We start from the raw sequence: 27,397 nt of genomic DNA on the forward strand, positions 1-27,397 counted from the left end.
CATCATTCCAGGAAATCCCTATCGCTGTAGCTGAATAAACAGAAGATTGAAACGCTTTGATTAAACATGACTTATAAATACACGACTGCCTTATTCTGTGTAAGAAGGCACATCATCTCACAGAAGGAGGAGCTCAACTGTCGTTATGAAGTGAGTTTGGAGTTAATGCATGTTATTAGGGCTGGTCCGAATACCATGTTTTGAGCTTCGAAGCTTCGGTAGTAATGAACATCGAATATTCGAAGCTTCGGAGAGAGGGTGCTGAACCTATTCTTCTCTCTAATAAAGGCAGGAATCTCTATGTGTCTGTATATCCGTTTGCATTTTGATTATTTCGAGAACCGTTCATCCAATCGACTTCACAAGGGAGTGCAGTGTTGCAGTTGGTGCAATATAGATGGACACGCGAGACCTGACACGTTCAGAATTAATAAACTTTTAGTAAACTACAGAGCAGCGCGAGCGGGAAGCGGCGCGCCTCACGCGGGCAGGGCTTATATGCTCTGAGAACAGACACTGCACTAGTGATATAAAACGCACACACACAGGTCTTAAATTAAGCAATACTTTTAAGGTAGTCTAATATTTTTCTGACTAACAAATTACTGACACAGTAAAGGGTAGATTTAAATAAAGAAAAACGAAATTTAAATAAAGAAAAACGAAATTTAAATAAAGAAAAACGAAATTTAAATAAAGAAAAACGAAATTTAAATAAAGAAAAACGAAATTAAGTTAAATTAAAAACGAGATTAATTTAGATTGATAATAATGGGTAAAAAGGCTAATACATTTTGTTTCTATTATTCTATTTTCCATAATGTCAAAGCAAGGCAGCTTAACCCAAAACACAAGCTCAGACATGCACTTTGGTCCATACAAACTCCGCTGTTCTGCGCTCTAGCCAGAGAACACTCCCGGCGTCGGTTCTATTTCTAGCATGCACGCGTTTTCCGCATGGCTCGAGCCGCGCCTGAGACGCGTGTCTCACGCAGGCAGTGTGCAAACTCCAACCTGTTAACATGGGAGCCGAAATAAAAACAGACACGCCACGCAGCCAGTGTGTCACAGGCCTTATTCAAGCGCGAATGAGAACCGTTTCGCGGGGGATCCCCGGTGTGCAAAAAACAAAAACAAAAAAAACCCCGAATATTTGAATGTCAAATTTTCAAATCAAATACCAACCCACCGAACGAATATTCGAACATTCGAATATTCGGGTCCAGCCCTACATGTTATTAAATGTTGTCTGTTGTTGGACAAGGTTCATAAATGCTTCTCATGTTTTGGAAAGATGTTTGACGCGTGTTGTTTTTTCAAATGCACGTTATAAGTGACTCAAACTCACAGTGCTTTCAGATGGAGCAGCGTTTACAGAGCTGTACATCAATGACAAACTGCGCATAAAAAATAATTGCAGCCTTTGCGATTTTAAAATCGCAATAAGCCATCTCGATTTAAGTGCGATTACATGTAAATTGCGATTAATCGTGCAGCCCTAATTTCATTCCTAACCAGCGTACAGTGGAAAACGGAATAAAACTCATGCAACCGAACTAGTGCTGGGCAGTGTATACCGGTTCATACCGAATACCGATGTTTATTTTTGTTATGATATTAATTTTTAATATACAGCAATATGTCCCTTTAACAACGATCGGAACGCAGCATTGTTTGAGAGGGTTGCTTTTAAGTGTTGCACTGTGGTTAGGGCACAGCTGTGTTACTAAGCGTGACGGTGATAGATAGATAGGTTAAACCAGGGGCGGCACTAGGGCTGTGCAAAGGGGGCTTAAGCCCTGAATGTTTTTTGTAAAGCCCCGAATATTTTGTTACCTTGTCTTTCTCATAGAGCAAAACAATTAGGCTGATCAGAAAAACAAATGTGAATAAGATTATAGATGTCATAATTACCAAGTCATGAAAAGTGCATATTACAGTTTTATTTTTATTTTTCCCTTTGCATTACATTTACTTACAACGTGTTTTTGCAGCGTTGAGCATTGTAGCCAATCACAGACATGTCTGTTGAACGCATCGGCCAATCAGAGGTGTTTAAATGAATTGCTGTGCTGAAGATGTTTTGCGCGAGCTCACAGAGTTTTACACTTTCGATGCAAATAAGAGATTCACTGCAATGTAGGCTATTTGATATTCTTGATGCTGCTCTGATGCACTCCATTATGCACCGCTCTTTGTTGTTAGGATGACAAAGTTCAGCGGTCTAGCTCATCAATGTCAAAATGATTAGAAGGCTTACCGTTCACAGAAGGGTGTTAACAGTGAACGAATGTCTCGAATGCACTTGCTTCGCTGCCCTACGAGGCCACTCCCAAGCCACGCCTACCGGTAAGAGCGCGCAGTTAAACAATTAGGCTAGGCTACTAGTTGACTCGAAACTTAAAGACGCCGTTTTATCGCGAGTCTCCGTGACGAGTCTGCCCAGGATTTCGAGATTGCCCAAAATGTCCGGGATTGGGGACAAGGCTGAGGGGCGCGGGAGAACGGCGCAAAGCCGGTGCCGTGATTACTGATGAGCGACACGTGTGAGACGCACCGGTCTTGTAGGCTATCTCTCACGGAGGAGCGGGAATTTTCTTAGCAATGCTAAAACACACATCAACCGATCACTTGTTTAGCGTTCATGTAAACACTCAGATGATTCACCAATCGGAATGAATTCAATTAGACTGAAACAAAAGGTGTGCATGTAAACAATGAATGGCGACTATAGAAAGCAAAAACCGAATCCCGGACATTTTGGAGATCTCAACAGCCGGACAGGTCCAGGAAAAAGAGGATGGTAACCCCTACTACTCAGCTTTCTCCACAGAACAAGAGCCTGTTAGCTTAGCTTCCAAAAAAAGATGGCTGACACTATTTGTACATTCTGTGAGTGAGATCCCACCCCCTATGGGCTGGTTGAAAACATGCGAAACTAGCTCCTACTTACTGGCTGTAGTTTCTAGCCTCTGGCCAAAAAATCCTCCAATGACGCAAAATGACGATTTTTGCGTCATCGGAGGATTTTTTCCAGACAAAAAATACATCATAATCTCTCGTCTCAGGGGGATATGAGGGAGGGAAGCACGGTAATTTGCACCGAGCCTTTGCACCATGACCCCCCCCCCCCGAAGCCTTTTTTCCCTTGGTTGAACATTTTTAAAGTTAGAGCTTATTTAGAAAAATCAGCCGAATGACTTTTGGCTATTGGCTCCAAATTTGTATCTCGTAAATTACCCCACTAATAATGCCCAGAATGGTACCAAACTTCTGCAGTAGTACAAATAGGTTCTGTACTCATAAAACGAGGCATTGGAAAGTTTGTAAGTACATCAGGAGTTTATTTAAATAACACTTGCCTGACGGCTCATGCTACTGCTAACCCGGACACCGACATCACTTCACTGAGTTGAGAAAAGCACGTAAAAGTCCTGACAGAAAGCGATGCATAAGGATGTAGTGTAACGACGCCCAGTTCCAGGAATGCACTAATATTTTGTTGGTAGTACCAGTTTATAACAATTATTAGTTGACACTAAGTTGTCAACACTTCGGAAAAAAATAATTATTCGTCGTTACACTACATCCTTATGCATCACTTTCTGTCAGGACTTTTACGTGCTTTTCTCAACTCAGTGAAGTGACGTCGGTGTCCAGGTTAGCAGTAGCTGTCAGGCAAGTGTTGTTTAAATAATTTTAAGTGTTATTTCAATTTTTTAATATTATTAATATTGAAATTGTTTTTTTGACTCTTTGTATTTTATCAACCTTTTTTGAGATAAGGTTATTTAATGCAGAATTAATATTTAATCTAAAATTTTCTCAGAAGTGTGCAGCAGTGCTCTACACTTATGGAAGTAAAATAATGTCAAATGTTTTTGAAATAAAAAAACCTGTTGAATTGCACTACTTGAAAAAAATAGGCATTGCATTAACCATGCTTGCATTTTAATGCATTGTATTTTTAGGGCTTGCATTTTTATGGGCTGAAATTCAACATGGTTAAATATTTAAGCTGTGAATATTTCAATTAAAAACATTTCAAACACATTTTCATTATTAAAAATTAAATAATCCATATTCACCTTTCATATTTCACTTCCAAAATATTAACCCTCTGAGGTCTGAGCTGTTTTCTGGGCCCTGGAGGTGTTCTGACATGCTCTGACTTTTTTGGTTATTTCTGTTACTTGTGACATTTTCATGGCTAAAGTCTAATTACACTGTATTCAGCACAAACTCTGCTACAATAATATATCAGCAGCATGTATGTAAAAGTTTGTAGTTTTGAGATAATGACATTTATGCGTGGTTTGTGAAAATACAAAAAGAAAGAAATAAGGCCATGAAACCCATACTGATTATTTCATCACAAGACTTTTGAAAATTGTATGACGTAGCCTAGAATATTTGCTCTAAAACTATGTAAAAATCACCCTGACTGCTCATTCAGATAAGACAATATATTGATTTAAAAATTTTACGACGTGTTTTGTGTGAAAAAGCTTTATGCGGAGGTCATTAATATGTAAGCTTTTCACACCTGAGAAAGACAAAGACCCTCCCCTAACGGCCCTATTAGGAGCTATCAGGCCCTGTCATTCTGAGCAACCTTGCACAATACTGTAAATGAGGAGATTTAAAAAAGAATGGCTTTTAAATTGTTTGGATTTATTTACAACACAACATAATCCAAAGATACACAACAAATGCCAAAAAAGCACTTATTGAAAACAATGATCCAAAGACAGAGACCTTTGTGCCATTCCTAAAAACATTGTACATACCTTTCATTTCCAAGGTGTTTGATTTTCACTTTACCATGTTCATGTACAGAGACTCATGTGGATGTTGAAGTCCTCAGTGGCATCTGGGCCCTGAAAAAAAAAAAGTGAACATACTGATATCAAGAGAAAGGCCTGCACGATTTTGGAAATAAATATTAGATTTTTCTGGTTAAAATTGCTTTTTGAAATTCACATAATACACACAGAGACACACACAAATGTTTCCAACAATATATAATATAATGAACACCAGGTTTGTTGTGCCTTGTAGGCATAAGCTATGCGCAGTGCTGGATAAAATAATAACAATTTCAGTACACAGTTTCAGTAATAATAATAACAGTTTCAGTAACAACTAAGCTAGAGAAAAATATATTGATTATCATGTTACTTCAAATGTTTCCATTCGTTATGATGATATGAAATGAGATAATAGTAAAAACATGAAGCCGTTTGGTATGTTTTGCTTTCATCCAAAATATGATACATTCAAACGCGATCGCGCTGCAAAATATGATACATTCAAACGCGATCGCGATCCAAAATATCATACATTCAAACGCGATCGCGCTCAAATATAAAACATTATGGTTACCATATACATATCTACGTTTGAGCAGATATCCACAAACACAGTAACAGTAAACACGGGTCTAAATATTATAATATTCCCCCATATATCTAGCAACAGTTCAACTGCAACGTGACATTTATGCAACAATAACAAACTTAATATGTAACAATTTCTTACCTTACATCTTTCTTGTCTTCAGATCGCGTTCTTCTTCTTCTGAGGTAGCCTAAATCCAATGTAAGCTCAGGCGCGTCTTTCAAACTCGACGAAAAGTGAAGTGAAGTGAAGTGGTGTTTTGTTGTTGAGGTAATGAGCGAGTTCGCGTTCCATGTGGAGATTTGCATGTCAATCTCTTTTGCGCGAGTGGGCGTGGCCAAATTAACTGTAATGAGCAAGTGTTTGAGAAGCTGGACATCTTGTTGGTTTTATACAAATGACTTAAACAGAGAATATTTGTTTTCGTTTTGAATCCGATCATTTAAAGTACACACTTAAATGTTTATAAAGGTATATGGCTCATAAATGTGTGACAAGTATTCGCTGAGTTTTGTTTCAGTTTATAGACGTGCTCAAGAAAAAAAAGTTCACCGCGACGGAGAGGCAGAACATACACCCTGTTTATTTTCTTTATTTTACAAAAGCACAGTGTTTTGATTTGATTGTAAGTGGACACATACAAAAGAAGAAATATCACAGATTCTTTTTTTATATTTCTTTTTTCTGTATGACCATAAATGACGGAGTAATTTAAGTTTATAGTGCTATAATGTGGAGAAAATCCAGCAAAACGCGCCCGCGTGTTTGCCGACCTCAGAGGGTTAAAACTGTTTAAAAATACAACCTATAATATTCAACAGGCAATTTTCGGTCCATTTTATTTCGCTTTGCAAATTCGCTTCCACAAATTCAGTGGTTCAAATTCGACAGTAAATTCAACATTGACATCCAGGAACTGCAGGAAAAGCAGTAGATTACCTATCATACTCTCCATCTGCTGTTAGTCAACCTCACCAGCAGGGGGTGCAAAAGCGTGTGTTGTTGACGAAGACCAGCAACAGTTAGAACAAGCCATTCATTCGTAAAACTCATTTACAGCAATGTAAGTGTAGGCTATTTGTGATTATTATGAGGGCGGTTTTATGTTAAATTCAGTGTCTTCACGGTTACTTTTCCTGTGTAGCCTACATGCATCTTTCTCTACCGTGAACAAGATTATAATGTTATTCCCCGATGCGGATATACAGATCCAATGTTTATTTTTGAGGTTGACATATATTTCTCTTGGTTGTTTAGTTGCCTTACATTTATATTGTGGCGATGTGCTGCATGCAGGCTATTAGGGTTTCCCTCAATACTTCAGGATTCCCCTGCTGGACATAACGCTTAACGTAGCTTAATGGACTAATTTCAGTGATATAAAAGACCAAACTCGCAGGCAAGCAGACAGACTCAGAATAACGCGCAAAGCTTAACCCATTTAATCCCAAATTTTTCCCAGACACAAAAATATCCAAATCATGTGTCATTAGTATCCCTTTGAAACAATCAATAATAATTTTTTGAAATTTTCATGGAAAAGTGTGTGAAAAAGTGTGTTTTATGATCGGTCACAATTGTGACCGGTGGGAAACTGTGTTGTATCAACCATTGTATTGATTTAATATAGGTCTATTTGACCTATGCACTGTGTTTGTGTGTGTTTTTGTGTGTGTGTGTATGTTTTTTTTTTTTTGTGTGTTTTTGTGTGTCTGTGTGTGTGTGGGTGGGTGTGTGTGTGGAGATCAGACATCAGAGGAGACGTGACCATGTGTGAGTGTGTGTGTGTGTGTGTGTGTTTGTGTATGTGTGTTTGCGTGTGTGTGTGTTTCTGTGTGTTTCTCTGTGTGTGTCTGTGTGTGTGTGGAAATCAGACATCAGAGAAGACGTGACCGTGTGTGTGTTTGTGTGTGTGTGTGTGTGTGTGTGTGGGTGTGTGTGTGTGTGTGTGTGTGTGTGTTTGTGTATGTGTGTGTGTGTGTGTGTGTGTGTGTGTGTCTGTGTGTGTGTGAAGATCAGACATCAGAGGAGACGTGACCGTGTGTGTGTGTGTCTGTGTGTGTGTCTGTGTGTGTGTGTGTGTCTGTGTGTGCCTGTCTGTGTGTGTGTGTGTGTGTGTGTGTGTGTCTTTGTCTGTGTGTGTGTGTGGAGATCAGACATCAGAAGAGACGTGACCGTGTGTGTGTGTGTGTGTGTGTGTGTGTGTGTGTGTCTGTGTGTGTGTAAAATTAGGTAGATAGTAAGGTAGAACAGTTAGCCTATGTGTATTAGTATGTAGATACAATGGGTTATCCCACCGGTCACTATTGTTGCCGTTGACATGTTTGTGAGTTCTATGAACACATTAAACAAAGTTGAGTAATTGCAAATGCATATATCAATACTAGACACCTTAAACATGATATGTACCAAAAATCTATGTCCTATCTTTATGTTAACATACTTTAGCACCCTTTTCTTTGGGAGCTTTCTTGCTGGCATCCTCTTCTCTTGGCGCAAACAGGAAATAAACAGCTCTGGTCATGTGACAATTTACAGTAAACATGCGAAACTGCACATATTTCATTGAGACCCTTTATTATTTCAATATCTGCTGGAAATGCATTGATAGATCATTTAGTAACATTTTTATAGCCTTAGAAATGAAACACTTTTTTACGGTCACTATTGTGACCGGTGGGATTAAATGGGTTAATGCTGAGCGTTTCCCAGTGATAGACTGGCATAAAGTTGGCTTGACGTTGGACATTCGCACATTTAGGGACCGTCTCTAAAGTGTATACGACTTTGGTATGCACGTTTCTAACTAGGGCTGTACTCAACCAAAGAAAATCTTGGTCGACTGAAGTCCTGAAGTTTTCGACTAAAAATCGACTAAAATCGACTAAAAATGATGTTAGAAAAAAAACGTTAAAGGAACACTCCGACTTTTTGGGACTTTAGCTTATTCACAGTATCCCCCAGAGTTAGATAAGTCCATACATACCTTTTTCATTTCTGTGCGTTCTGTAAGTGTTATTTGACGCACCCACCGCTAGCCTAGCTTAGCACAAAGACTGGATGTAAATGGATAATGGTAGCATACTAATCCCAATAAGTGACAAAATAATGCAAACATTTTCCTATTTACATGTTGTGATCTGTATAGTCACAGCGTGTACAAATAACAAGGCTATATGAGACAGAGACCATTTTTAATCGTATTTATACTGGGAACTATATTCTCACTAGGCGTAGGAGCACAGCTAACGTTACTTGGGCGGAGTGATTAGCGCAGCACACGAGACGCACTGTGGTGAGGAGCAGAGAGTTCGCTCAGAGTTGGAGTAATAGAGTCAGCAATTACTAGATAGTAAATTTATAGTTTACAATCATGGGTGTTCGCTGTATTGTAAAGAGCTGCGACAATAAACAGGGGAGACCAGGTAATACTATGATGTTTCATAGAATTCCAACCAAAAACGCTGACCTGATGAATCGATGGCTACTAAACACACCTGTAAACAGCATCACGAAGTATTTCGTTTGCTCTGAACATTTTACTATAGACGACTATTTTGTAAAAATGCAAGTTGCCACGCGGACCATGAAACGCGTGCTAAAGGATACAGCCATCCCATCGATAATAAAGACAGGACAAATTGGATCACCTGTTGCTGCGGTAAGTGTTCCGTTATGTTTTGAGATGACTAACATTAGCCATACTGTAACAGTGCCATGCTAATGTAATGTAACCTTAGTAGTGACACATTACGTGAATAGGGGCTCCGTGTATCCCCTTTATTGTTATTATTGTATTGTCATGACCACACTATGGCTATACTACAATTTCATTGAACTATGAATGATCATTATAACAAAATCACTTACTTGGTGGACAGCTGACCATTAGGTCATGTTCGTTCTGATCCTCCCTTCGACATCAATCTGTTCGGCATCTTGTCTTACAGCTTCCAAAGTTTGTAACTCCTCGTCTGTGTATTCTGGCTCAAAACTATATGGTTCTGGATCTTGGTTTGATACACAGTAAAATTCCTCTGACAATTCCTCAAAATCAGCCATGATCACGAGTCACGTCTAGCTAGTTAGTCACGTTTGTTTTGTTTACAGAACCATCAACAGGGCGTCTCGTGTGCGGCGCTAATCACTCCGCCCAAGTAGCCACTCCGCCCAAGTAACGTTAGCTGCATGTGCTCCTACGCCTAGTGAGAATATAGTTCCCAGTATTTATACGATTAAAAATGGTCTCTGTCTCATATAGCCTTGTTATTTGTACACGCTGTGACTATACAGATCACAACATGTAAATAGGAAAATGTTTGCATTATTTTGTCACTTATTGGGATTAGTATGCTACCATTATCCATTTACATCCAGTCTTTGTGCTAAGCTAGGCTAGCGGTGGGTGCGTCAAATAACACTTACAGAACGCACAGAAATGAAAAAGGTATGTATGGACTTATCTAACTCTGGGGGATACTGTGAATAAGCTAAAGTCCCAAAAAGTCGGAGTGTTCCTTTAAATTAATTAGCTGCGCACTGTGCGCAGTACTTGGTAGCCTTGTTGTCCGCCTAAATGAATTATAAATAAACATAAAAAAACTAGTAGGCTATTTGCAGTATTAAATCGTTTTTGACGTAATTAATTTGCACTGAAATGAGTCTGACACACGAGTCTGTCGGCTGTCGGCTCTGACAGCGTTGCATCACGTGCACCTGCGCAATATCATAGCCTATGATTTCCGAAAATAGTACTATGTTGTCAACTAGTGATATCATGAAAAGAACTTTTGAGGAATATGTAACATAATTTAGACAATTGTTTGTCATATGTATTATAATAACTGACAGACTCTATAATTTCAGCCGCTCTGTGCAGCTCGCACAGAGTGAGGCTGAACCTATTTTTAACAGTCTATGGGCTGAACATAGGAGCTCAGCTTCGCGGCTGAGACACGAATAGACTATTAACTTAAAGCTTTTACTCTTAAACACAAAAGGCACATCCACTTTAATAAAAAAATAATATTTATTAAACAAACCAGATCAAGTAATATTCAGCAAACCTTCTAGTAGCCTACTTTCTTCAATCTGTCCGTCTTCTCCGGTGAGTTGGGCTAATCCAAAAGAAGTGAAAACAAGGGGGGTGTTCTGAAGACAGACTGTTACCTGTGAAACAGGGGTGCTCTGAAAACACCCCCATTAGCAATTAGTGCTTTCCACCTGATGAAATGAACGCGGCAAAACTGATGAAATGAACGCGGCAAAACTGATTACCGGTAAATGAACGCGACAAAACTAATGAAATGAACGCGGTAAAAAATCGACTAATCAGAATTTTGGTCGAGCCAGAACGTATCGACCAAATAATCGACTAATCGACTGGAAGAATACAGCCCTATTTCTAACTTCAATAGCATTTGAATAGAACGACTTAGTCATAAAACCAACTGTAAAGTGTTCATGTAGTGTCAGGCATACTGCGCACCCTTTGGATTTTTGATATTTATTAAAATAAATTTAAGTTTGCTATTGAAGTTAGAAACGTGTATGCCAATGTTTTATGCAACTTTAGAGACGGTCCCTAAATGTGCGAATGCCCAATGTCATTTAGCAGACGCTTTTATCCAAAGCGATTTACAGTTAAACTAACAATAGGAGGACAACAATATGCAAGTGCTATGACTCTTCCCAGTTTAAGCTAATGCAATACACGTAGGCATACTATAGAGAGAGAGAGAGAGAATATAGAAGAGAAAGTGTTAGTATTAATTGATCAAGTGTTGATTTTGTGCCAGTATATAACGAAATGCTCAGCATGAAACTTTGTGCGTTAAGTTCATATTCTGAGTCGATCTGCTTGCCTGTAGCCCATATAGTAGCCTACAGCCTACATCCCCAATAAGGTGCGAGTTTGTTCTTTTATATCACTGTATTAGTCCATAAAGCTACATTAAGCGTTTTGTCCCGACGGAAGGGGAATCCTTGAGTATGAGGTATTGAGGGAAACCGATTATAATCCTGTTCATGGTAGAGAAAGCTGATAACGTAGGCTACACAGGGAAAGTAACAATGAAGTTATTGCATGAAACATAAACACACCTTTTGTGTGTTTATCATCTTTTCCGCATATATACTGACACAGATAATCATTTTCATTTTATGAATGAATTACTTGCTCTAACTGTTGCTGGTCTTCGTCAACAACACACGCTTTTGCACCCCCTGCTGGTGAGGTTGACTAACAGCAGATGGAGAGTATGATCGGTAATCTACTGCTTTTCCTGCAGTTCCTGGATGTCTATGTTGAATTTACTGTCGAATTTGAACCACTGAATTTGTGGAAGCGAATTTGCAAAGTGAAATAAAATGGACCGAAAATTGCCTGTTGAATATTAAAGGTTGTACTTTTAAACAGTTTTAATATTTTGGAAGTGAAATATGAAAGGTGAATATGAATTATTGAATTTTTAATAATGCAAATGTGTTTGAAATGTTTTTAATTGAAATATTCACAGCTTAAATATTCAACCATGTTGATTTTCAGCCCATAAAAATGCAAGCCCTAAAAATACAATGCATTAAAATGCAAGCATGGTTAATGCAATGCCTATTTTTTTCAAGAAGTGCAATTCAACAGGCTTTTTTATTTCAAAAACATTTGACATTATTTTACTTCCATATACACTGTCATTGAGTCGTCTTGTTTACATGGTTATATTAAAGTCGCCTGGCTATAAATATGTTTAGGATGGAAGATTTTGATGCAGAAGAGGAGGATGAAGAGGCTCTGATTGAGCAGCGACGACAACAGCGGCTTGCAATCGTACAGGTAACAATACAACAGTCATCCTGAGGCACAGTAACTTCCTTCTATTGAGAGATATAATTTTGTATTATAAAACTGTTCTGTTTTGATATAGAAATATAAAATGGTAAATGAGGACAGCAATATGGGCTCCATGGCGTCAGAACCCAGCAGTCCTCAGAGTAGCACCCGCAGCCGTTCACCCTCCCCTGATGACATCCTGGAACGGGTAGCGGCCGACGTGAAGGAATATGAGCGGGAGAATGTTAACACTTTTGAGGCCAGCATCAAGGCCAAGCACAACCTCATCGCTCAGGAGAAAGAAGGTGGTGTACTCTGGCTGAAGTTGGCACATTAGCAGGGTTCTTGCTTGAACAGTTTTCAGGAAATGTTTCAGATTGTAGGGACAATTTTTAATCTAGGTCTTTCTCATAATGACACAATCTATAAGCTAATGCATGACTAACTATTTATTGTATTTTATGCAGGAGCCAACCCAAAGAAGCCCTCGGCACCTGACATGTTCACTGAGTCAGATGACATGTTTGCTGCAGATTTTGACGTAAACTTGTTTGATTTTTCTGCCGGCATTAGATTACCAGTACTTTACCAGTTACCAGTTGGTTACTTTGAGAGATCTAACTTCTGTCTCTCTCCCATCTACAGAGTGCCAGACTCAGGGCTGCAGGCATTGGAAAAGACTTTAAGGAGAACCCCAACCTCAGGGACAACTGGACTGATGCAGAAGGATACTACCGTAAGCCTTATTTAAGTCTTTAAATCCATTTAAAGCTTTGCTTCTTTTCCAAAGAAAATATATTTTAAATGCAAGAATGAATCATTAAAAACAACTCTTTTAAGGTGTGAACATTGGTGAAATACTGGAGAAGCGTTATGAAGTGTATGGGTACACTGGACAGGGTGTGTTCAGTAATGTGGTCAGAGCTAGAGACACTGCCCGGGCTGGCCAGGAGGTGGCAGTCAAGATCATCCGAAACAATGAGCTCATGTAAGTATCCTACTAAACAATGACCATCTCTATGACTTTGCTTTTGTGTTCTTTTATATTTTAACTAGGGCTGTCGATTTAACACGTCAATTTTGACCCCCTCAGCCAGCCCCGCCCCGATCCATTGCATCCAGTTTAGTTACAAACATGATGCAGGGCAATGACTGACTGCATGATGAAATCTATTAGAATGCATAAAAACCCCCCACTAAAATTCAAGATATGAGGGCAAAAAATATATTTATTTACATTTATTTTATTATATTTATAATATGTCTATATAGTTTAGCAAAACCACAAGGGCTAGAGTGCTGTTGAATTTTTAATATATATTGGTAGCCTGACGTCGTCATACTCAGATTCTAGTCAGAATGTGAGTCTGATACTGCTCCATTGAGCTGTGATTATGGGGCGTGTTTCAACCGAACCAGGAAAGAAAATGCCTCTGCACTCAATTGGATAGACCTACAACCAATCAGAGCAACAGAGTAAGTGACGTATGTTTTTCATTCATGTTTCCGATCGACAAATGCCTTGATCGCGGTTCTCTGTCCCTCTTTTAAAATTAATGCGCTGTCGATATCTTCTATAACAGGCATGGTAATCGTTTGATGACGGATGACGAAAAGTTGATTGGCGGAATCAACGATGGCGGAATTGGCGATGGCGGAATCTACACATGATGTTTCGTAAACAAAGTTCGGGAGAAGCACGTTCAAATAATCAATCCAATCAACTTGTCATCAAACGATTACCATGCCTACCTTATCAGCATATATTTATTCTCTCTGTCAACTCACCTAACATTCCTTGACAGTTTTCAGCATCCCCCCCCCCAATCACTCTCAGCTTATTCTTCCACAGCCTGGAATACGGGGGGAGTAGTTTGGGTTCGGGCCGAATACCGAGCCCGCCCTCTCCTCGGACAGCACCCCAAATATGCATTTATTCTATCTGACTTATTTATAAGTGTGAAATCTAAATTCTCCAGAGGCAGTCATCTTTTCTTTTACTGTCTATGCATCTTTGTTGTAAACGAATTCAACCCAAGCGCTCTTTGATGACGTGGATGATTACGTTACCGTTGCTCATCTGTCCATCATCGATTAAAGCCCGCCCTGCCGGCAATTTGATTGGCTCGGCCTTCTGGGAGCCGAGCATAATTACTCCTCAACGGATTGAGTCCAGACCGAACTTCCCGACCAAAAAATGTTGTGGGCGGGGTTCGGGCTGGCACCCAGGCTAATATATTGGTGTATGTTGCTTAAACAACATTTGGTGAGACTGTGGTGAGGGCAAGCGTGACTGTGAAGATGGATAGGTTAAACTATAATTGATAGCTCTCAAATTATATTACAGTGTTTCCCATACATTGGTTCACAATATCAACACTGCCCGCCACAAATATATTTTCCACAAGATTTTGACATAGTTGAATAAACATGAGCACTGCAAGTTTCAATGTCAAAACGCAGCACGGGTGTTTTTATATGAATGCATCTTTGAATGGAATCGACTGTATTTAGAAAAGTTTCGATGTTATTTTCATTTAATTCATCTATCTTTTGATAAAGCAGCGTTTATGAGCGTTGCGCTGCTTTGTGAACAGCCGTTACCGGAGAAACTGCTATTTCTGCCGTTCCTAAAGCGCCTAAGCGTAAACAGCATCATTTTGTGGGGCTTTGCAAACCTGTATTAATCCTAGTGTGGAATTTCTCTACATTATTCACTCATGACAGTAAAATATTTTACCAAAATAAAATTTGGTCATACCGCCCAGCACTAGTATCATTTCATTTTTTTATTCACATTCATGCCACCCCTGAGCTGCATTAAACAGTCTATGTAAATATACCTAAATGTCACTTCAGATGCAGCTTCTGAATTAAAAATAAAATGTTATGGCCACATTGTAGCCAAAGTTTGTGTAATAAAATGTTGAATCAAAATATTTCTTTCTAAAGCTACTTTTTGTAATGTCTATTGGATGCTTTTCTCATCCAACACAATGACTTCAAATAATATTTTGGGGGGAGTTTCTCAGCCAAAATGTATGTTTAATTTGCAATTTAATCACAATTTTTTAATCCAATTAATTAAATGATGTATTATAAAAGCTTTCATTTAAAAAAAATCACTTAAAAGCTTTCATTTTAACCTAAATGTGTTTATGTACTTTTTTGTTTAGTTCAGTCAGTGTAGTCCTGGCTCAGAAAACAGTTTGTATTCAATAGTTTCATTTGTTGTCTGATTGCAGGCAGAAGACGGGACTGAAGGAACTTGAGTTTCTGAAGAAGCTGAATGATGCAGATCCTGACGATAAATTTCATTGTTTGCGTCTCTTCAGACACTTTTACCACAAACAGCATCTCTGTTTGGTGTTTGAACCTCTCAGGTACTTCATTGTGTGTGTGTGTGTGTGTGTGTGTGTGTGTGTGTGTGTGTGTGTGTGTGTGTGTGTGTGTGTGTGTGTGTGTGTGTGTGTGTGTGTGTGTGTGTGTGTGTGTGTGTGTGTGTGTGTGTGTGTGTGTGTGTGTGTGTGTGTGAGAGAGAGTGTTGTGGAAATTGACAAATATCTGTGTGAGCCTCCTCAATACATCACATTAGAAAATTGGTAAGGATGCAGTATATTAATTGATTTGTATTTTAAATTTGAACTTTCTATTCATCAACGAATTCTGAAAAAATAAATAAATAAATAAATAAATAAATACCGGTTTCCACAGAAATATTAAGCAGAACAATTTTCACCATTTAATAATAAAAAAGTTTCTTGAGTCACCATATCACCATATTAAAATTATTTCTGAAATGTCATGTGACACTGAAGACTGGAGTAATGGCTGCTTTGGCTTTACAGGAATAAATTACATTTTAAAATGTATTAAACTATTAAAAACAGTAAAAATGTGAAATATTACTATTTAAAATAACTATTTTATTTATTTATTTAATCAAATAAATGTAGCCTTGGTGAGCACAAGAGACTTTCATAAACATTTGATCTTACTGACCCCAAACTTTTGAAAGGTTGTGTAAATTCATAAATGCATCTAAAATTGTACATTCTTAATGTGACATAAGGAATCAAACCATTTTATAAATGAATAAAAATTAATGTTTGGTACTTTTAAACCTTGAAATGGAACAAGAAATTATGCTAAAAAAAGAGTATTTGAATTGGGGTGAAAATCAGCCTTGATATTATCTTTTTTTCTTTATCAGCCTAATAGTTCTAAAAGATTCTGATAAAAATTGTGTGGGGGCGGGGTGTGTCTGTCATGGCGATAATGACAATATTTTATTTAAAACACTGGTGCAAAAATTAATGTTGACAAATAGAAATATGACATGCAGATATGTCTATCAAAATATGAAAATAAGACTGCTAGATTATCAAATTATCTTAAATTATTAAAAATTACAAATTATTAAAAGTATTAGCAGCTTCATGAGGTGAAGCTGAAGAGTAAACTCTACACCAGTAATCAACCTAGTGACTTTCTCTTAGTAGGATGAAAATAATCTATTATTTAAACTGTGCTTAAATTATATAAAATTGATCAAACTGCTCTGCTGGAGCTGTCAATCAAACAGCGCAAGTTTATCAGTGACTGAGTTCTGGACTCTTGCCAAAACTCCCGTTAGAATCAACAAATCTCTTATTTACATTTTCACTGTTAGTTATGGTGAAACCATTCGTTAGTGTGCAGAAGTCAAGTTACAATGACGAGATCACTGCATTCATGCGCTCAATATGTCGGTGATCAGCTACAATGCTCATGACTGCAACCTTTCATGCCATGATCTAAATATAATGCCAAAAATCTAAATATATTGCTATACAATTACACAATTTAACAATTAGTTAACCTTGAGAGCTGTACTAGTAAAAACGTGCTTTCAAGAGTTCTCATGTAATTCTAGCTATTGCAAAATATGCAAAAATGTTGGCCAATCACAGCAGTGGGCGTTTACACTGAAGTCTCACAGCAGACATGCCCCTTCAAACAGAGCGTTCAAATCAAATGGCTAAAATCAGGGTAGGGAAAAATGTCTTTTATTTCTATATTTTGACTATTTTTGATGTAAAAATCTTTTTTTTTTTTGAAAAAAAAAACCTCTAAAAGGAATATGTCTGACTATGATTTGGTTATTTGAGACCATGTCGGGCATTGCCATTTGAGCTGATGCTGAAGAGTGAATGAACAGCGTAATCTGAAGTGTTTTGCTAGCGGGTTAATAAACTAAATGCATCCTATATGAGATTAATCTGATATATACAACATAATATTATGACTTGCATTTGCACTAAAGGATGTGAATGCTCACGTGAACTTGACCGTGCATGTCTGAATGTGTACCTCCATTGTGAATGTGCTCTTCCCGTAACAACAACACTAAACACAGGCACCTAAAGAACAAAGTTATGTTGTAAGTAATGTTATGCATATGATATATTGGTGGTGCTGCACATCTTGCACTTAACTGTATTTTCGTTATCAAAGTAATTCCAAGGCATTACTGTGTGCGCTTTCAAATCTATAGTGTCACTTTTTTGCCGGTCTGAACTGCATGCTGTCCTAACGCTAACCAATCAGACATCAGGAACCGCCCAAAGTGCTGCAGTAGCCAATCAGTAAAAAACAGTGGTGGAAAGTAACTAATTACAAATACTTTCGTTACAGTACTTGAGTAGATTTTTAGATTTTTTCTACTTTCTTGAGTATAATTAAATTGTGGTACTTTTACTTTTACTTGAGTAGAATTAAAATAAAGTATTCAACTTCGCTACATTTATTTTTCACCAAAAGAGTACTTTGACAAAGGTGCCGACCTATTTTTTTACAGTCTATGGTGCCGACGGAGCAACAGAACGAGCTTACATTTCACAAACACTTTTCAAACGACTGTGGAGGCTGAGCCCTCAGCCCTGCGCTTCAGCCAGTAACAGACAGTTCTGAAGCGTTTCAGCCAATAACAGACAGGTCTGACTCGGGTGCAAAACCAATCAAAACTTCCAGTTCAGCTGGGGGGCGGGGCGTTCAAACCGCGCTTTGACATTCAATCACTGGCGCTCGTGTTTAAAATCCGTATTGCTAACGTTTCAATATTTTATTGAATATAAGTGAGCTATGCTCATATTCTGATTTTAAAATGTAATTGTGGCAACTCCTGAAATGGGTCATCCCATTGATATTACCAGAGCATTGAGCAGTTGAAGTAAATAAAAAAACTCGGCTCATAACATGGACACCGTTATTGCTTGGACGGAGCAAGAACAATGTAAGTGTCTTGAAAACATTAACACAGTTCAACTGAAAGGTAAAGCTCGCCCTCTTTAACAATACAGTTAAACTAAATGTACGAAGCAAACTTTGCACAAAGCTGAAAAACCCTCAACAACAGTGAAATAAGATTGCATGATTTGTCTGTCAATCAGATGCATGTAAAAGCAATAGTAGGCTCCCAGCACATTTTCGGTAGAACGAAAAAAAAAGAGCATTTAATTTAACGTTAACCATACCTCACTTATTTTTATTTTTTTTTTTACTGGCACTTTTTTATTCATACTACATCTCTCTTTTTTATCGGACCTTTTACTTAACCTTCTTTGCTTTCAAATGAAATTATTAAAATAAAAACATTCAAATGATCTTACCTGAGGGTTGTTCCATAAAACAAGATTAGAATACAAGCCAGGCTTATTTTGGTTAGTCAGACTTATTGTCGGTGGATTCTGTTTCATAAAGCAAACTTAAAATAGTTCAAACTCAGTTACCCTGGCAACTTATGCTGGGAAACTAGCCTGGTCCAGGGCAGGCTAACTGTCAGGCTAAGCCTCAGCTGTTACACAGATCCTCTAACACTGACCGACAAGAACACAATGATATTACCACTGACACTCTCTCATACCATTATTGGACTTTATTAACCACTATTAGTCCAAAATTGAATATACAGAAAATCAACTTTAAGGCTACAATGATAAATTAGACAATATAGACATTATAGACATTATTTATTTTATTTATATATATATATATATATATATATATATATATATATATATATATATATATATATATATATATATATATATATATATATATATATATATATGTGTGTGTGTGTGTGTACTGTATTTATAGATATAGATATATAGATAGATAAATAATTGTTTTAAAGATTTATGAATACATTTCTCTCTGGTTTTGTTTGGCAGCTGTAGTATGTTGGTTATTAGAAGAACATTAGAACACAATCTAAAAAAAAGCTTTTTAAAGCAGAAGTTAAAATCACAAAATTAAAAATAAATAATTACAAAAGCACAGTATAAATTTTAACTGGTAAGATGAATCTGAGCTTAGTAATTGACAGTATATTAACCTACATTTACCCCATTACAATAGTCCCTTTACAGTTATTGCTATCATAAAAATACACTTGTAGGTTTAAAATTCTAAATAAGGGACATCTAATGTCCAACTAAACAAATATTGTAGCATATATATATATATATATATAATATAATATAATATAATATAATATAATATAATATAATGCACTTTATTATGTCTTTCAATTCAAACACATTTAACGCAATTATACAAATGGACAGTTCCTTTAAAGACATCATATTTTCCCTCAATAAATATTCCTTATTTTTCCTTCTACTTTTTTTCTTTTGTGATAATACCCACCAACACATACATATTATTTAAGGGGGAAAAGACAAAAAACAATAAATAAATATTAATAAAAATGTAACATTCACATATTTATATCAAACTCTTATAATGACACATAATTCCTAATAGTTATTCAAGTAATATTATTTAAATATCAAATATTCAATATTAAATAAGTCAGTAAATAAAATAACAAATAACTAGAAATAAAAGGGAGGGTTATATAAAAATGTAGTTAATGTAGGCTAATATATATTCCTTTATTTTATGGAATATAAGAGTTGCACATATCTTTTCAAAATGTATACATTTGCTCTTAATTTCATGTTATCCTCTCCATAATGTACTTTAGAAACTAAATCTAACCACTCATTTAAAACTGGGGATTCTTGCTTTCTCCAAAACATTATTGCATTAAAAGCTGTAATTCTCAGCATTCTAAATAAGTATACATCATCTTTATTAAGTAGCATAGGTCCTATACCCAAAACTATATTTTGTATCTTTATATACTTAGTTTCTTAAAAAAAAATCTTCCCTGAATTAGGCTACTTCTGTTCATCTTTTCTTTTTTTTTTTATTAGAAGTATAAAATATATAAGTGTAATGAGCTAGAAGTTCACTGCAACTTATCCAACATCCTAAAGATAAATTATTATAATTAGAAGATATTTCTGGTGTTATAAAATATCGCATATTAATTTGCCAAGCAAAATGTATATTTTAGTCAGAATTATTGCGCTCCTATTTGGCGCGCAGCAGCGCTCATTCAATATGAAGATTAGCAGTAAAATGGATACATTTTTCACGACTTTCTAACATTTACAGATGGAGAATATAACTGTAAAATGTAAGTTTTGCACTGAGGAAAAAAAAAAATGTCACAAACGCATAAAACAGCACAAAATATACGCTGTTTGATGGTGGATCGATTTGATCCATGATCGACCTCTAGGGCTGCTTCAGAAACGCGTGCACGCAATTATCTAGACTAGATAAACCTGGCTCAAATTAGTGAGATTGCGTGAACTTCAATTACCTTTTGTGGGACTACTTTAGCCCCAACTTATTTGTTAGGCTCATTCAAGTCCGGTTTTGGAGTTTAATCCCCGCTTTTCTAAGCGTCTTTTATGGAACAACCCTCTGGACTTACTTTTAAAGATTAGTAATAAAACATTTTCTCTTGACAACAGGGAAAGCTAGTATGTTTGCTTAGCGTACCGTCAAAAACTACAATTTATTAGTTTAATATCATGTTTTAATATTTAATATCAAATTACTTGAAATTACTTCTGTGGTTTCATGTGTGAGAATATATTATTTTATTAAATTCTATAATACAGGCTATGTTGATTAGCATTGCATTAATGGGTTAGTTCACCCAAAAATGAAAATTAGTCCATGATTTACTCACACATAATTAAATGTCCTGGCTCCTCCAAGTTGAATGGCTGAAAAAAATTTAAACCCCAAAAAGTGCATCCATTCATGATAAAAAAAAAAAATACTCCACATTGCTCCGGTGGGTTAATAAAGGCCTTCGGAAGCGAAGCCATGGGTTTTTAAAAAATACCCATATTTATAACTTTATAATCTAAAATAACTAGCTTCCGCTAGATGATTGTACACATACTAAGCAAATTGACTTGCGCCACAAGAGTAACCTGTGACACATGTATGATGTAGAATGTAGGAGTATCGTAAGCTTAGACGCCTCTCGTGGTTTAAACAAATAGGGCTGTGCAACAAACTGAAGCTCCTCTTCTATAATATATATACGTTGTGCGTCGAGTCAGGGTTTAGTCTTCCACCGTAAATCGATGTGTATGGTCGGTCGTCTGGCTGAAGCTAGTTATTTTAGATTATAAAGTTATAAATATGGGTATTTTCCTTACACAAACACATGGCTTCACTTCAGAAGGCCTTTATTAACCCCCTGGAGTAAAAGTGGAGCACTTTTATCATGGATGGGTGCACTTTTTTGGGCTTCAAATTTTCTCTAGCCATTCACTGCCATTATAAAGCTTGGAAGAGCAAGGACATTTTTTAATATAACTCTGATTGTATTCATCTGAAAGAAGAATGTCATATATACCTAGGATGGCTTGAGGGTGAATAAATCAGGGGCTAATTTTCCTTTTTTGGTGAACTATCCCTTTAAAGACGTACATCATTCTTATGAAAATACCTAAGATATTGCTATCATGTGTTTGTCTTCATGTTTCTTCAGTCAAATGTCTCTATTTGCATGTTATTATATCCATATTGGCATTTCCTGAAACGTCATAAGTGAATCTATGAATTTCACTTGTGGACTTTCTGTGCGAGGTATGAATCAGTGTGTACTGGGCTTCCAGTATGAATGAAACAGAATTGACATGAGAGTGTTTAGCGCTCCATATCGCTATCATCTCCCCATTTTGGGTAAAAATAGAAAAATAATACTAAAGTACTTTGTAACGTAGTTACTTGAGTAGTTTTTAAGCAAACTACTTATTTACTCTTACTTGAGTCATATTATTTTTCAGTACTTCTACTTGTACTCAAGTAAATTATTACTTAAGTAGCAATACTTTTACTTAAGTACAATTATTTAGTACTCTTTCCACCACTGGTAAAAAATAACAATCATCATTTTCATGATCGATCATTGCTGCCACGTCCGAGTACTTGTGCACATCCCTAATAAATATTAATGTTGATAAGGTCACTAACATGTAATGCATAACTAATAATCTCAAAGATAATGCAAAAGTTATTCTCAGCTGTTTTTTTGCCATATTTGTGTCTCGCAGTATGAATCTGCGGGAAGTGCTGAAAAAGTATGGTAAAGACGTGGGGCTACACATCAAGGCAGTACGTTCCTACAGTCAGCAGCTCTTTCTGGCCCTCAAACTACTGAAACGCTGCAACATCCTCCATGCTGACATCAAACCAGACAACATACTGGTTAGCATCATTTATATGGCCCCTGACTCCAAAGACCTCATTCATTCATTCATTCATTCATTCACTCACTCACTCACTCAACTCTCTGTCTGCAGGTGAACGAGTCAAAGACAATTCTTAAACTCTGTGATTTCGGCTCTGCATCCCATGTTGCCGACAATGAAATCACTCCCTACCTAGTCAGCAGATTCTATAGGGCACCTGAAATCGGTAAGTTGCACTGTAATTGTGTGATAACAGCAGAACATGTGAACCATTTCTATTTTGGCCTAGTAATTGGATCTAATCTCTCTTCCTCCCTAGTCATTGGTAAACCATATGATTATGGCATTGATATGTGGTCAGTCGGCTGTACCCTGTATGAGCTGTACGCAGGGAAGATCCTGTTCCCTGGTGGATCCAACAACCACATGCTGAAACTGGCCATGGATGTGAAGGGCAAGATGCCAAACAAGGTACTGGAAATTTACACTGAGAATCCACATGGGTTCTTTTTCATAACTATAAAAAATAGGGATATTATCCTACTGCTCGGACATTCAATACTAGCCTTAACTACTAGATATAACTACTTTAGATGGAAAGCATCTCAAACTGAGAAGCTGAAGACATTACTGTAGCTATACCCATTAACTCTTTTCCCTCTATTGACGGAATTTTCCGGCAATCCATGTTGTCACTGTTATACGTTAGGAGGCACTATTACTCATCTCCTGAAAGAGTACAGAATCTAGGACGGATCAAAACACATGGGAAGCAGAAACTAGCGATAGAAGCACATAAAATAACACGATCAAACATTAAACCGCATATAAATCGAAACCTCCTAATGTTACCGAATGAAATGTCTACCCAGGAAGGAGTATATGACTGCAAGCTTTTGGGGTGTTGATGGAGGCGATTTACTCCATTATATGTTTTGATCATTGTTCAGAATCCAATCCAAACGTAGTCTTCGGCTTTTTGTTCAAAATGTTGCTGCTTTTTTCTTTTTAAATAAACTTGCCCACATTCAAGTGTTAATAACAAAAACAATGCATAAAGCTAGATTTTTGTTTGTTTAAAAGCAGAGGCTCTGTTAGTTCTGGTTAGCAACATTTAAAAAAAAAAAAAAAAAAAAACACTGTCGGGGAAAGAATTAATATGCGGTACTTCCTTGAAAATAAATTCCAGCAAAGCGCTACAACCATAATGAAAATGACCCTTCAAAATAGATAATGTTTTACAATGAGATACAAATGGCAGTTTATCTGTTCAATAAAATACCTTATTCGCCTGTTGAGTAATGAAAACGGCATCTCAAAAATGCTTTTACATCATTTCAAATCCCTCAATTCTCGCCATCTCTGAAAAGCAAAGCCAATCTTGATTCTCGTTTTATTACGAGCTTTGTCACGTTCTCTGTTCTTTTTACGAGTGATTCCCTGGAGGTTCGAGATTTAGCTGCTCCATGTCATCCTTTCTCGCTCGTTGTGACAACTAACCTATGCCACTGCCACACCATAAATGCATCAAAATAGCCAGAGCAACTTTTTTCTATTTACGGATATGAGACTTGCACGGGCGAGTGATAAATGTACACAGTTTCCAATGAAAACCATCACGACAGGTCTAAAATATAAACAATTATAACAGGTTTCAATATTTTAATTTTGAACAAAAAAGCTCCATATTATACCTTTTTACTTTTACTCACTTTATTATTGTATTTAAGTCTCCTACATGGTGTTTTATTTTTCATTTGTCTGTAGATGATCCGGAAAGGCCTGTTTAAAGACCAACATTTTGACCAGAACTTGAACTTCCTGTACATCGAGGTTGACAAAGTGACTGAAAGGGTATGTTCTCAGATCTCACATGTATTGATTTTCTAATTTACTCTAATTTAATTTACTTTTGATAAACTCTTATCACCGCACACATCTGCTTCCTATTTCTTACCCTTCTCTTTCTCTTGCACTTTCTTTTAATCTTTCAGGAGAAGGTAACTGTGATGAGCACTATTAACCCCACTAAAGACCTACTTGCGGACATGATTGGAGGTCAGAGGTTACCTGAGGATCAAAGGAAGAAGGTCATGCAGCTGAAGGATCTGTTGGATGGGACTCTGATGCTGGACCCTGCTAAACGCATCAGCATCAACCAGGCCCTGCAGCACCCTTTCATTCAGGAGAAGATATGACACTTTCACCTTTCACCATCCTTTGTTCCAGGACTGAGCCAACAGACTCCAACTCAGAATGTTCAGAACCATCACAAGACTTTCAATTTTCTATTTTTATTCATGTTTTTCTAGTGATTTTTCTTTTGCCCAGTCATTTGATTCAAATCTCTCAGAATGATCTTGTTTTTATTGTACATATGCACACATTGTCATTCACTGAGAAAGAGAGGCATGTTTAGCAGATATCGGACTTTGTCTTATTTAACTTCAAAAGTGACCGAACTGTGCAGAGTGCAGCATTTAAAAGGTTAGTTGTTGTTCAGATATTGAATGTGAGAAATGGCTAGGCAAGCACATCAGAGGGGTATTCAAAGACCAAATTGTTTTTGACATTAGCAGATTATAATCCAAATGTGCCCCTTTTGTTGACCGATTAAACCAGTGGCTTCAGTTTAAATTCCTTTTATCTAATCAGTGCATGGTTGACTTTAACTGCAGATTCACCAGGTGATCTTAACTTTTGCTGGTTAGTAACTTCACACAGTCTCCTTCCTATTGAAAACAATACGCAATAGTTTAACACGTACAGTTGTTTAAAATATTAGTTTTGGTGTAGTACATTTACCTCAAAGTGGTACTGAATTTCTAGTGTGATCTATTCTTGTCTCATTTTATTGACTTTACAAGCCTGTCCTATTGGGAGATTGATTTTAGGAAACAAATTAAATCTTAGTAAGTGAATAAGTTGTCACTTTTAGACAGTCAGCTAAATGGCCAGTTTACCTCAATTCACTATTTCCAAAAACTCCAAAGGTCTTATTTTAATTTGAAAGATCTACTTTTTGGTTCAAACGTTTCTAATGGTGTCCATCAGCAAACTGTTATTACTAGTTATCTCTGGGGTTTGAATATTTATTTCCAACTTCAGCATACCAGTATTTATGCACCTGTTAGAGATTAAAATGTTTGTTTTCTAAGTCCCTAATGTAAAGGTTATCTGATATGAAGTGCCTCCCTTTTGTGACCGAATTGAACCATAATAGAAAGCCTCTCACAGACAGGTCCTGACAAACCGATGATAGTTGTTTTCCTCACAATGTAAATACTTCACAATTTTTGTATTTGGGAAATGATTGCTTTTTTGGGGGGGGGACATAATAAACTCGAAATATAGGATTGTGAAGGAAAATGACACCTTGAGTGTTATTTTAGTAATAAAAGGTTTAAATTTTCTGATGTATTAAGATGTTGTAACTAATTTGTAACCTGTTAGTCAACTGCAGCTTTTGTCATTTTTGGCTTCTTGAGAGTGCTGTGGCATCAGACACATACTGAGGCCTTTTCTTTTTTGACTCCCCTAATGCAGTCATTTGGATTTCTAGGTGGAAACCTGCAAAAAAATTCTGCCTCCTACCCTCAGACTTCCTGATCTACCAACTCGCCCACAAACTTTAGCTGACAAACACAGATTGAAGTAGTGAAGCCAACTACTTCAAGTTGTAATAATATTTATAATGTAATGTAGGTTTGTTGCTGCAAGTGGTTATTCTGACGACTCTGTATTACAAACGTAGTGATGTAATGAAAGTAGCAACAAATATTTAATTTCATATCGTGATGTACATCCGAATGTAACGGGCACTTGGTTCTATCATTGATTGTTGAAAAGTATGGCCGTTGCACTCTAAAAAGAATGTGAGCTTGCCGTCGTTTGTGGAGGGATGCTGTTTAAGTAGACTAAATGATTGGGGATGTCTGGTATACGTTATCAGAAGTTTGTTTTCACTAGAAGATCGAGTTATGTAATTTTGATTAAACATTACGAGGTCAAAAAGAAAGAAAATGAATCTATACATGGATAAATGGTTCATTATAAGATCTGTAACTTTAATTTAAAATATACTGAATTTTCGTTTCATGCCAGCTTGACTCGATTCCTTTCCTAAAAAGGAATTGAGTCAAGAAAAATATATATTTGGATTTCTTCCATTAATAAGTCATTTCTTTGTAGCTAGTTGTGTAGCAGAACAGACTTTAGGATGCAATATTTCTCCACATGAATGATGTTTTAAGATTGAAGCTATCACCATTATTTTATAATTATTAATTTTATTTATTATTACAGCTTTATTCAGCTGCTATAGGTATCTTTAACATTTACATAGACCATGAATAAGCATTAAGTCATTATAAAAATAAAACAAATGAGATTAATCTTTAAACACATCTGGAAATTATAGGATAGTACCATATTCCCGTTTAAATTGCACATTTATTAAGCAGAGCTTCTATGGTGTACCTTCAAGTCCCATCCCTCTCTGTTCATTCTGAAGCAGCTTATTAGACAATCAGTTACATTATAATGTGGGGCATGT

At 36.8% G+C, this 27,397-nt stretch overlaps 1 protein-coding gene across 1 annotated transcript in view; it reads left to right on the forward strand.

The window, feature by feature from the left end:
- The window catches only part of prpf4bb (pre-mRNA processing factor 4Bb), a 31,352-nt gene extending 5,097 nt beyond the window's left edge, over positions 1-26,255 (forward strand). Inside the window, exons 5-15 of the mRNA XM_084102671.1 lie at positions 12,151-12,232; positions 12,324-12,534; positions 12,697-12,770; positions 12,875-12,965; positions 13,070-13,217; positions 15,475-15,612; positions 22,705-22,858; positions 22,954-23,068; positions 23,162-23,313; positions 24,610-24,696; positions 24,837-26,255. Coding sequence (XP_083958797.1) covers positions 12,151-12,232; positions 12,324-12,534; positions 12,697-12,770; positions 12,875-12,965; positions 13,070-13,217; positions 15,475-15,612; positions 22,705-22,858; positions 22,954-23,068; positions 23,162-23,313; positions 24,610-24,696; positions 24,837-25,040 — 1,456 coding nt within the window. The 3' untranslated portion in view covers positions 25,041-26,255. The remainder of the gene's footprint in view (positions 1-12,150; positions 12,233-12,323; positions 12,535-12,696; positions 12,771-12,874; positions 12,966-13,069; positions 13,218-15,474; positions 15,613-22,704; positions 22,859-22,953; positions 23,069-23,161; positions 23,314-24,609; positions 24,697-24,836) is intronic.
- The last annotated feature ends 1,142 nt before the right edge of the window (positions 26,256-27,397 follow it).

Source organism: Abramis brama (assembly GCF_963993115.1).
Source record: "Abramis brama genome assembly, chromosome: 24".
Lineage (NCBI taxonomy): Eukaryota > Metazoa > Chordata > Actinopteri > Cypriniformes > Leuciscidae > Abramis > Abramis brama.